The 12,057-nt window shown below is 54.5% G+C and overlaps 1 protein-coding gene across 1 annotated transcript in view; it reads left to right on the top strand.

Moving 5' to 3' along the window:
• Positions 1-4,016: 4,016 nt before the first annotated feature.
• The window catches only part of NPAS1 (neuronal PAS domain protein 1), a gene marked incomplete at its 3' end in the record, with an annotated part of 37,493 nt that continues 29,452 nt past the window's right edge, over positions 4,017-12,057 (top strand). The window contains exons 1-3 of the mRNA XM_081334415.1: positions 4,017-4,106; positions 10,453-10,619; positions 11,458-11,696. Of these exons, the coding sequence (XP_081190541.1) occupies positions 10,525-10,619; positions 11,458-11,696 (334 nt within the window). The 5' untranslated portion in view covers positions 4,017-4,106; positions 10,453-10,524. The remainder of the gene's footprint in view (positions 4,107-10,452; positions 10,620-11,457; positions 11,697-12,057) is intronic.

Below are 12,057 nucleotides of genomic sequence, written 5' to 3'. Positions count from 1 at the left end.
TTGCTGGTGATCTCTGCCCTGCAGGAACCTCCACCCGTCAATCAAGTGCAGGGTGACATGGCAGGCCGTCCTCGGCTATTATGGCTGACAGATGTCCATTATCTGCTCGTCTCCCAGCATTCCTACGACGTGGGCTGCCAATCACCCCCTCCTGGAGAAAAGATGTATTGATTTGCATGCATCAGGCCCAATTGGGGGGGGGATAAACCCAAGACACCCCCTCCCCCTTTCTCCCCATTCTTCGTGTCTCTGGTGGGGCCTGAATCCAACCACGTCCAGCTGCCTCCTGCTGCCTCCATCTGACCGGCCTCTTTGCAGGCTGTCCTCAAGGTTGGGGTCAAAGGTTGGGGTCAAAAAAAGCACGATGGTGGGCGCACCCCCCCAGCCCAGGTTCCTTCCCTCCAGGAAAGGCAAAATCAGCTCCAGTGCAAGGGGATCGTTGGTTGGATAGTCCTACGAGACCCTGATTGTAAACTCAGTTTGTTAGGAAGCTGTTCTTTGGGGGGGTGACCCTTTTGGGGTGCCCCAAAGTTGGCCACTGGGCAGGGGCACAGCTGCCCCTTTCCTCAGAGGGCTCCCAGCAGTTGCTCTGCCTTCTCTTTCAGCCAAGGAGGACGGGAGGGTGGCAGGGCAGCAATCTGAGTGGTTGGACAGAAGCACAGAGACGGAAGGGACCCTGGAGGTCTTCCAGTCCAACCCCATTTGAGCAGAAGACCCTATACCATTCTGGAAAAATGGCTGTCCTTGAAAACCACCCACAACTTCTGGTGGCAAGCTGTTCCACTGGTTAATTGTCCTCACTGTCAGGAAGTTTCTCCTTAGTTCCAGGTTGCTTCTCTCCTTGATTTGTTTCCATCCCTTGCTTCTTGTCCTGCCTTCAGGGGCTTTGGAGAACAGGTGGACCCCCTCCTCTTCTTTGAGGCAGCCCCCCAAATATTGGAAGACTGCTATCATGTCACCCCTCATCCTTCTCTTCATTAGAGTAGACATACCCAATTCCTGCAAATGTTCTTCATGTGCTTTGTTATCTCGCCTTTACTATTTTAACAAATAACTCAAGGTGGTAAACACGTCCAACCCACGTTCGTCCTCCTATTTTCCCCAAACAACAACCCTGTAAGGTGGACTGGATTGAGAGAGAGAGACTGGCCCAAAGACATCCAGCTAGCTTTCATGGCTAAGGCAGGACTAGAACTCACCATCTCCTGTTGACTGGCCCAAAGTCGCCCAGCCGACTTTCATGGCTAAGGCGGGACTTAAGCACTAGAGTTCTTGTAAGTTTTAGCTTTTTTTTAACTTTGATTCTCACCTATATTTTGATTCCTGAATCCTGGGAACGGGGTGGGCTAGATGACCTCTAAGATCTCTTCCAAAGCAAGGCTTCTATGTTGCTTCTGATCTATTTGTTTGTGCAGATTTGGATGGAGGCTGATCTTCTCCAGCATGCCATCTATTATAATGAAGCTAGCTCCCAATGGTTTACTTGACCCTGCTGTTTAACCACACTGGCATCCTCTTGGTTGTCTCATTTTTCCAGCCATTCTAGCCCAGTTTCCAGTTTTTTATAAAAGTCACCCCTCCCAGGAAGAGGCAATCAGACTTTTTTTTTTTTAGACTCTCCAACTTGGACCGATGGGGCTTCATCCCTGAACTTCCAGGCCGAAAGATCAATTCCACTTACGATAAATGCAAGCAGGATATATATATTTTTTCTCGTGCCCTGTGAGCCTCCGCAGACCTACCTCTTAGCCTAGCTCAGAAAAGAAGTTTGGGCTGGAGGGAATTAAACAGAGGACATTGCAAGAAGAGGAGGGAGAAGAAAACCGTTAATGTTTTATCTTTAGTTTGAATGATGGCCAACACGTGTAAATCTGAAGAACTGCGCATAAAACCGAAAATGAAATTCTACTGACCCGAGGAAGAATCCATCCATGCAAAAGAAATCATCGGTGACTTTGTGCCTCAAAGCGGAAGGTTGGACCTGGGTTCAAGAGACGCCTTGCTGCCATCCCTTTGCAACAGGTAAGTCCTGCCTCGCTCACTCCTGCAAAGTATTGCACGAGTGTCACACATATTGTGGGTCTGACTCTGGGGGATTCAGAGGCAGGTGGACTGGATTTTTGAGGGTGGGGGGAGACTTAGCAGGCATTTAAGGGGGAGGAAGGGGGGGCTAGCTAGGTGAAGGCAGAAGCTCTCCCCGCTGCCCCCACTTCCAAGACTCGGGTCGGCTTTGAAGCCATCGCAGTTTCCTGCCCTCCGTCCAACTCGGGTGGGCTTCCTATGCCCCGTTCACACGTGCATCGCTCTCTGCGTGCAGGATGCCGGTGAGTTGCTCTGCCTTGCTCGGCTTTCTCCAGCTCCGCTGCCTCGTCAGCCCGCTCGGCCGGCCGGCCCCTCCCGCCCGCTGCCGACCGGCGGCTGAAGGCGCAACGTGGCGCCCGCGGCTCCTCGCCCCGGGAAAGCGCCAGCCCGGCGGGGGGCGGGGGGGGGCGAGGCGGCGCCGGGGGGGGGCTGCTGCCGAGCCCGACCGACCGATGACGGAGGAGCCCCGGAGGCTGCCCGGAGGCGGCGGCGAGGGTCGCGGCGGCTGGCGGTGAGTCTCGCCCGGAGGCGCCCCCGAGCACGTGGCTGCCAGCCGGGCAGAAGGGCAGAGTTGGGGGAGGCAGCGGAGGGGTCGCCGGGGGTCGCGGGGAGAGCCCGGGGGCGTCCGGGGGGAGGAGGAGGAGCCGCGGGGGGCAGAGCTGGCCCACCGAGGGAGGGGGGCGCGCCCCGCCGGCCCCTCCTCCGGCAGCCTTTGTGGGGAGGGGGCTGGGGAGGGGGGCCTGAGGGGGGCGCCCGGGGGGGGAGGGCGCGCCCGCGATGGGCGGCGGGGCGGCGGGCGGAGCGCCCGGACTGGCGGGGGAAGTTTGCCGGGGCGGGGGCGGGGGTCGCGGCGGCTCGGGGACCCCCGGAGACGCTTCTTGCCCCGATGAGGCTCCGGCTCCGGCGGTGGCGGGGGACGAGCCGGGCGCCGATGGGGGTCGGGGGGCTTCGGGTCGGGCGCTCTGCCCCCCGTCCGCGGGGTCGGTCCGAGTGAGGAAGGAAGGAAGGAAGCGGGTGGAAAAAGCGGCCGAAGGGCCTCCGCCATGCCCGGGGATCCAGCGGAGGATCCGAGAAGTCTGGCACAGCCGGCGGGCGCCCGGTTGGGGAAGCTGGTCCTTAGGAGGAAAGGTGGAGTCCCCAGCGAGGAAGGGTCGTCCCCGCGGCTTGCGCGACTCTCTTAGGAGGAAGGTGAGCGGAATCGGGGCTCGGCGGAGCTTCGGGGTGTCCGTGTGTCTCTGCGTGTGTTTGTGTGCGTGAGCAGGTTAGTAAACTTGCAGGGCTCTTTGCTGTGATCCCCCCCCCACCTGCATTGTCTGCCTGACACTCATGCTGATTATACCTGGAAAGGGGAGGGGGTGTCTCGTCTCCTAACCTTCCCCTCCTCCTCCTCCCCCCCCCCAAGCTGGCAATTGGTTCATGGATGCTTTTGGAGCACAGGGTGTGTCGGCATCCAACACAACCTGGCCATACTATAAATCTTCACTTAGCTGGGTGAGGAACGCTACAACTCTCTCTCCCTCCCTCTCTGCTGGAGCCAGGCGCCCTCGATTGCACCCAGGGGTCAATTGCAAGCAGTTGCTGAACTCTGTGGCCAAATTGGGGAGCTGCCAGCCCTGACTGGGTGATTTGGGAAGGGGGGGGTTAGGTTAGACTGGTGGAGTGGTCAGGCAAAGGCGCTCTGCGTGCCCTCAGGGGCACCCTTTACCTTGCTGGAGATTTGCCTGTCCAAGCCTGGGCCAGAGGCAACAGGTGTCAGCTTGCTTTCGGCCACCGTCTTTGGCCACCGTCTTTCGCCCAGCCGCTGAATGCCGAGGGGGAGGAAACTGAGGCAGCAGCGGTTGCTACAGCCACTGCACTGGATGACAAGCAGCTTTTCCACCATCCCAGCCGGACTTGTCAAGGCATGAATCCAGAGGCCCCCCGGAACCTCCTCGACCTGAGAACGTTCCTTCCGGCAAAGATCCCGGGGGACCTGAGGACAGGATGGGGCCTTGGCACCTGAAGCCGAAGCAGGTCAGACAAAGGTGAATCAGCTCTGCCGTCCGAGGGGCCGCGTTCTGGAGGGTCCAAGGGGTGAATTGGGGAGGGGTGGGGGGGCTGCGTGGGCTGCTTGTCTGGAGGAGGGAGGGGGCACGGCTTGGTCGAAGCAATGGGCCCCGTTTGAAACTGCCTTCCCTGCCTCTCCAGGAAATGTTTTTTGAGGTTAAAAAAAGACAATTTGCAGACTCGGTTTCAAGTTTTTGAGCTGGTCCCTGGTGGACCGTAATGGGTCCGTGCTGGTCGTGGTGGGGACGAGAAATAGGAAAACAATCAGATCACCAAATCGGTGGGCGCTTTTATTGAGCCCCCCACCCACCCGCCCAGCGATTGGTGGAAATTGTCGAGGTTGGGTGTTCAACGCAAGTCGGAAACACTTTTGCTCTCCTACGTTTAATGGGTCTCCTCGGGATGTGCTGTTTACCTCAGCGCTGCTTCTGGGAAATACCCTTGTTTCTTTTCGGGGAGACAATCCCCAATTGTTCACTGCCCCCCCTCCTCCCAAAGACCCTCAGCCTGAAACTGGATTGCACACATTCAATTCCTTTTTTTTTTTTTTTTGGCAAAACTTGGTATGCCATCTCAGCCTCTCTTACCCACCTAGGCAGCCAGTGACGTTATCCTGAAATAACTTGTGTTTGGCTGTAGAATTTGGGCAGAAGGTTGGATTTGCAGGCGGTTGAATTGAGAGAAAAAAAACAACCCAGGAGGATTGTCAAATGGGTGTTTTAGAGGCTTTACCCCACAAGGCTGAAACAGGACCTTGGGAGGGCTGAGTATGACTTCTGTCTGCTGTTTCTTTCCGCGTCACCCAAAGGTTTAAGTGAAGCGGGGTTGGCTGGCTTTTGAAACTACGCAAGAGGAATATCCCAGCCCCCCAATCCCACGAGGGGGTCCAATCCTGAACGCTTTCCACACAGTGAGCGAGGTTTGATTTGGTTCTGCTTTGCATCTGATTTTGAGAGGGGTGTGTGTGTGTGTGTGTGTGTGTGTGTGTGTGTGTGTGTGTCCATCCGGGCACTGCTGAGTGCAATTGAAAATGGGTTTGGGGCTTTGCTTGGAGTGCCTCCTGCCTCAGGATGGTTTCAGAGGTTGAAAACGAGAAAGCAAGTATGTCTGCAGCAAAACATTTTCCTTCTGTTCTCCAGTGCCGCCGTCCCCCCAGCTTCATTCCCAAGGAGGGAAGGGCTCCCCCCCTCAATCCCCGTGGGGTCAGGTGGCTTGGCCTGCAGCCCTAGGAGGGACCCCACGTTCTGCTGCAGCATCTGGGCCCCAATATTCATGGGGTGGTGCCGATGAGTAAGGAATTCGGTGCAGGCGTGAGATGGGCAAAGATTTGGAGCTGAGAAGGCCTGCAAGGTCGGACCCCAGCCAGGCTGCCCAGCTCGATTGCCACCGGCGAGCAGACATTCTGCAGAGGGGAATCAGCGTGTTGTGTCCCTCTTCTGTTCTTCCAATCCGCTGGAGGATGGATAGGGGGAAGGAGAGAGCACGGAAGGAGGTATCCTTCCAAAGAGCAGGCTGGCTGGCTGGCTGGGGGTAGCAGCAGGAATACTTCAGAGGTTTCCCCCCCCCCAACTCACTCGGCTACTTTCACCTTGTGTACGTTTGACTTGCTACTTTGGTCTTTTGCACAGCCTTTGGATTTAGATGATGTGGGTTCGAGTCCCTCCTTGTTAGGCGTGGCACGATCTCAACTGGAAGCAGGAGTGCTTCTGTGGACGCAGGGCTGTGGGGCCTTGACCCATTTGGGGGGGAGTGGGGCGGTCTCGGCAGCGTGGCCGCGAGCCACTCGGCTTCAGAGAGTTGCAGACATCCGGGTGGGCTCTGCCTGCCATTGCCAGGTGCCTGTTTGCTTTCTCCCGCCCTCCCCCCCCATTGAAAATCTGGAGACCACAAGATGATCCAGGAGATCAGTTTGCTGGGAGAAAGTTCTGACCCGTGGAAACGTGGATCTGTGCTGTTTGGAAGGTAATCTGGCTGCTTCAGAAGAAGATCAAGTACTTTGCCCAGCCCTGTCTTTTTGCTCCTTCAGCCGAGGGTCAGGAAAAATTGGGCTGCGTCTTTCCAGGCTAACACATTTTATTAAAAGACTGAAGCTTTGGGGTGAAAGCATCTGTCTTTGAATAGACTTTGGAAACGTGCAACCAGATTCTTTCAGATTTTGGGGTACCCTGGACGAAGACGGCTCTCCTATAACTGCGGTTAAGTTTAAAGCCCTTCCTTGCTATTGCAAGTCTGCGTGGACCACCCTCACTTCTTCTCCCCCCCCCCCCCGACCTAACTCTGGGCTGAGATTCTGTTTATAATTCCTAATTTTGCCTCTGCACTCCTGCTGGTCTCCTAGCCCTGCCTCTCTCCCTCCCCCCCCCCAATTGTGCAAAAGTGTGTGCATTTGCAAAGTTTCAGGACTGTGCAAAGCCCGGGAGGGCCGTCACCCCTTGCCCCCTTTCGCCCTGCCCGAGCTTGCAAAGGTGGCTAGCTGAGCTCTGGAGGTTGCCCATTGGTATGCACCAGGCGGCGTGTCTATTGATGATCTCCATTTTATATGCGCAAGAGGCGTGGGTTTTGTATTGGTATGGGAGACGGGGTGCGAGTGCAGTTGTGCGTGCCTCCGGATCGGTATGCGTGGGCGCTCGTGCGTTTGATGTGGGGAGCTGGGAAGGGGGGACGGAGGGAGAACGGGTGGCCCACGGCGGGTTCGTCGGCTGGCAAAGGGTCTGCTTCCCGGCTTGTACACGCACCGGGCTGAGACAGGTGCGTGTTCGAAGAGTGTAGCCATCCGTGGCAAACAGGCTTTCCATCTTCCTGGCTTCGTGTCAGGATGTTGAACAGTTTTCGTACGGCCTCGCTCCGTTAGGTAACGTTCGTCCTGGGAATGTCATTCTCCCTCGGAGTTCAGAAGTAAGTGACAGGCGCTTCCTGTCTTGATTTATTTGCGATGGAAGTGATGGAGCAGGAAGGGCTGACGATGCTGGCACCATCTAAAGTCTGGGCGACCCACCCTGCTGGTGCTAACAGGGGCAAAGCCCACCCACCCCCTTGCCACTCGCTGGGGAAGGGGGTAAGCATCTGATGGCCCAACCCTCACCGTAAATAGGCAAAGGGACCCCGGTTCTGTGCCGTCCTTTTTCGGAAAGCAACCAGCTACCCAGATGGAAGCTGCAAATTCAGGGTTTGGCCGTCTCAAAACATGTTGATCCTGGATCTGTTGATCTCACATTTGGGGCAAGTTAGGAACTTCCGAAGAGCAACTTGGTTGGTCAGACCCAGGCTAGTTCCTTCCGTTGGGATCCCTGCTTTTCACAGGGAGAAGAACTTGCCTCCGGGTTTTTAAGAAGGGATTGGGCAACCATTTGTCTGAAATGGCTATAGGCTTCCTGCCTGAGCAGGGGGTTGGACTAGAAGACCTCTAAGGCCCCTTCCAACTCTGTTATTCTAGGAATTACTAGGAAGAGGGAGAGAAGTGGGCCTTCCTAGCTCACTTTAGTGCATTTAACCGTTGACGGACGCAAACGTGTCCCTTTGGGGAAATTGGCTTCCTTGCTACCCTCGCAGCTCGGCAGGCTGTTTGTGAATTTCACGGCAACAATTGCAGTTTGCTAGTTGAAGGGAAGGTTTCTGGATTACTCACCTGATTTGTCCAGCAAAGCCTGGCACGAGCAGTGAATTGGTATTCTAGACTTCGGGAGCTTTTGTGTTTGCAGATTCAGGATTACAGCTAGTCCTTGATTTTATGACATCTCCATCACTTAGCGAAAGGCTTGTTAAATGAGTCACAGCTGATCTTACAACTTTTTTTTTTTTGGCCACAATTTTTAAGCAGATCCCTGCAGTTGTTAAATGGACCGTGCGGTCATTAAGCGAATCTGACCTCCCGCGTTGAGTTTGCTTGTCGGAAGCCCACTGTGAAACTCGCAAAATGGCGATCGCTTGGCCCCTGGGACCCTAAGCATCAGAAATGCAAGCCAGGGTGCCTGCCTGCCTGCCACGCGCATGAAGTTTGATTCATTTAAGGGAGGGGATGCTGCGACGGTCGTAATTGTGAGGACGGTCACTTGTAAGTCACTTTTTATCAACTTCAAACAGCCACTAAATGAATGATTTGTAGGTCAAGGACTACAGTGGTCTTGCTCGAAGCTATGTTTTATAGTATGAGGTCTTTGAAAGCTAGGAAGCCGAGTTAAGACTGGTCAAGATCTGTTTGTCCTTATTGATTTTCTAGAAGGGAACTTGGGCTGACACCATCAAGAGCCCTAGAAGACCCCTAGACTTCGACTCCCAGAATTCCCCAGCCAGCTCCATTAAATCATGGAAAAGAGAGAGAAAAAGCTGGAGAAATTTAATCATCTGTCTTTCTTGCTAGCAGCTGGTGATTTTGAGGGACGTGCAGAATAACAGAGTCGGAAGGGGCCTTAGAGGTCTTCTAGTCCAACCCCCTGCTCAAGCAGGAGACCCTATGCCATTTTACACAAATGGTTGGCCAATCTCTTCTTAAAAACCACCAGGGAAGGAAGGAAGGAAGGAAGGAAGGAAGGAAGGAAGGAAGGAAGGAAGGAAGGAAGGAAGGAAGGAAGGAAGGAAGGAAGGAGCAGAGTAACAGAGTCAGAAGGGGCCTCAGAGATCATCTAGTCCAACCCCCTGCTCAAGCAGGAGACCCTATGCCATTTCAGACAAACGGCAAAAGGGCCAGGGTTGGTCTTGAGTGCAAAACACTTGAAAAGCAAGATGCTGATTCCTCCGTGCTGTTTTCCCGAAAGACGGCAGGTGCAACAGGAACCGATTCCTTGGTTTGCGGCTGGTGAGAGGCAAAAGGGACTGCTGCTCTCCAGCTCTCTGATGGGGGGAAATTCAGGGGGTGTATTGTTATTATTTTTAAAGGAAGGCTGATTAGCCATCATCGTCCTTTTAATGGATTGCTGATTTGTTTCCACCTGTTCCTAGTTCTAAAATCTTTACTCCAGGGTCTTTTTGAGATAATTGGGAGAAGCAAGGCAAGGAAACGGGTAATTAAGCAATTTAAGAATGCCCCCGACTGTTATCAGAAAATATTTTCTTTTGTGCCCCCCCAAAGGGTAATAATCAATGCAGCAAGACAAAAACATCTTCTAAACGCCTGACTCCCCCCCCCCTTCTCCATTCTCGGCTTGGAGCAAATGGTTTGTTTCATAGAATGATTCAGCCTTGGAAACGCAATTGGAGGCTACAAGCATAAGGACTAGAAACTTGAGGGCTTCCTTTGATCAGGAGCTCAAAACCCCTGCATGCTGGCTGGGGAATTCTGGGAGTTGAAGTCCAGACCTCTTAAAATTTCCTGCCTGAGCAGGGGGTTGGACTAGAAGACCTCCAAGGTCCCCTCCAACTCTATATGATGATGATGATGACTAAGAAATGCTGGATTAATATAATTAACTTGCTGTGTTGATGTAGCTACTGTTCTCTCGTTCTGTAAACCAACTTAATTTGGGAGGACGGAGTAAGCTGGATTACAATACAGGTAGTCCTCGATTTACGACTTTTCATTAGCAAGAAGTGACTTACGACTGGTCCTCGTATTTGCAACTGTCAGACCATCCCCACAGTCACGTGTTCAAAAGTTGGGCATATATTTACGACGGTCGCAGCAGAGTCACACGATCCCCATTTGCGATCTTCCAGCTGCCTTCTCAGAAGCAAAGTCGTTGGGGAAAGCCAGATTCACTTAGTGACCGCCTGATTCACTTAACAACTGGCACAGTTCACTTCACAACCATGGCAAAAAAAGTCACGTAATCAAGCATGGCTCACTTAATGACTGCCCGATCGTGGTCATACGTTGAGGACTGCCACAAATGCTAACCTCCATTAAAGGGGTTCGTGGAAACGATGAATGAGAATCTGGAGGGAGAGGAAAAATACAGGGAGTCCTCAGTTTACGACCATAATTGAGCCCAAAATTTCTGCTGTTAAGTAAGGCATTGGTTAAGTGAGTTTCTACCCATTTTATGAACTTCCTTGCCACACTTGTTAAGTGAATCCCTGCAGTTGATAAGTTACTAATCTGGTCGTTAAGTGAATCTGGCTTCCCCGATTGACTCTGCTTAGTCAGAAGGTCGCAAAAGGGGGACCATGTGTCCTTGGGACACAGCAGCGGTCATACATAACAAGTCAGCATCTGGATTTTGATCACGTGGCCATGGGATGCTGTAAAGATTGTAACTCTGGAAACCAGTCCTAAGTCCCGTCTTTCAGTGCCGTCGTAACTTTGAACAAACTGTTGTAAGTCGAGGACTGCCTATGTTACGAAGAGAAAGAGACCTGACAGGGATTTCCCCCCACCCCTTTGTCTTTCAGAAGGCCGTGTCCGTAAGGGGCATTGGGGGCCTCGGGTGTCCGGTGCCAGGCGGAGGGTCCCCCCCGGGCGCGATGGCCTCCCTCTACGGCAGCGAGGGGGTCAAGTGCTTCAGCGTGGAGTGGGACTTCCTCCAGGGCCTGCTGGTCAAGAACCAGTCGGTGCCCTGGTAAGTTGGCATCTGGTGGGCGCCGGGCTGGGTGGCAGGGCCTGCTCCGATGAGTGGCAGCTTCCCTTTTGTCGAGGGTCCCCTCTCTGAGCCTACCTCGAAGGGCTCTTTGGAAGGTTGCAGGGAGGCCAGGACCCCCCTTGCGGGCACGGACCCCTCTGGGGAAGGACGGAGGTTGGGGAGGGGCTGTGATAGCTCAGAAAGGAAGGGGGAGATAAACGGGGGGAGGTTGGACCGGAACTCGAGCCCTCTCTGGGGTCTCTAGCTTGATGCAGGAGGGGGGGCACCGCCAAATCTGTATTGGGGGGGTGCAGGTTAAGCCTGGGTAACACAGGCATAGATCACAAGCCGTGGCTCTCTCTAGGGACGAGGCCAGTTGGAGGCCCCCTGTTTGTGTACCCCAGATGGGCGTTAAAGGTGGCACGGGGGGGGTAGGAAAAAGAGCCCCTGACCCTCCAATCTTTCCAGTTGTTGAGGGGGTGGTTTTGGTCAGATGTTCAGTGAACAAGTGGACAGATTTATGATGCCCGTGTTTAAATTCCTGGGTCTAGACTCTAAGGCCTGGCACCTGCCTAGATAGTCTTGGACTACAGCTGCCATCATCCTGGAGAGTGCTGGCTGGGGTGCATGGGAATTGGAGGACTCCCATCCTCCCTCAGCTCAACCCATTTTCCTTGATGCCTGTCTCCCTCTTTTCCTTCTTCCCTTCCTTCCTTCCTTCCTCCCCCCCTCCCTCCCTTCTCTATTTCTCCTTCCTCCCCCCCTTCCTTCTTCCTTTCCTCCCTCCCTCCTTGTCTTACCTCCTTCCTCCCTCCCTCCCTCCCTTCCTTCCTCCCAGCCTGCAGGCTCTACGGAAGGAAAAATCCCGCAACGCAGCTCGCTCCCGCCGAGGCAAGGAGAATTTTGAGTTCTACGAACTGGCCAAGCTGTTGCCCCTGCCCGGCGCCATCACCAGCCAGCTGGACAAGGCCTCCATCGTCCGGCTCACCATCACCTACCTGAAGATGCGCCACTTCGCCCTCCATGGCGACCCACCCTGGACCCTGCGGGCAGAGGGCCCGGCCCCGGCAGGCAACGGTGGGTGCTGGGCAGGATGGGAGAGGGGTGGGCACTGACCACGTGGGAGCTTGGATGGGACCCAGTGAAAGCCCAGCCTTTATTGGAAGCAAAATGAAAAAGAGAGCCAGCCATTCTCCCTGAGCCCTAGGAAGGAGGCAATGGCAAACTACTTCTAAACCAAACTTGTCAAGGAAACTTCAGGGGCTCATCCAAGCAGTCTCTGAGAACTGGACACAACTGAACAGAGGAAAGGGACACACACGGACACACACACACACACACACACACATACACACACACACACACACACACACACACGCCAAGGTGTTGTAGCCTCTTCTAAAAGACCCCCTCCCTGCCTTAACCATTCACCACTTCA

Source organism: Vipera berus (genome assembly GCF_964194415.1).
Source record: "Vipera berus genome assembly, chromosome: 9".
Lineage (NCBI taxonomy): Eukaryota > Metazoa > Chordata > Lepidosauria > Squamata > Viperidae > Vipera > Vipera berus.
The sequence above is the reverse complement of the archived record's forward strand: the minus strand, read 5'-3'. Positions and strand labels throughout refer to the sequence as shown.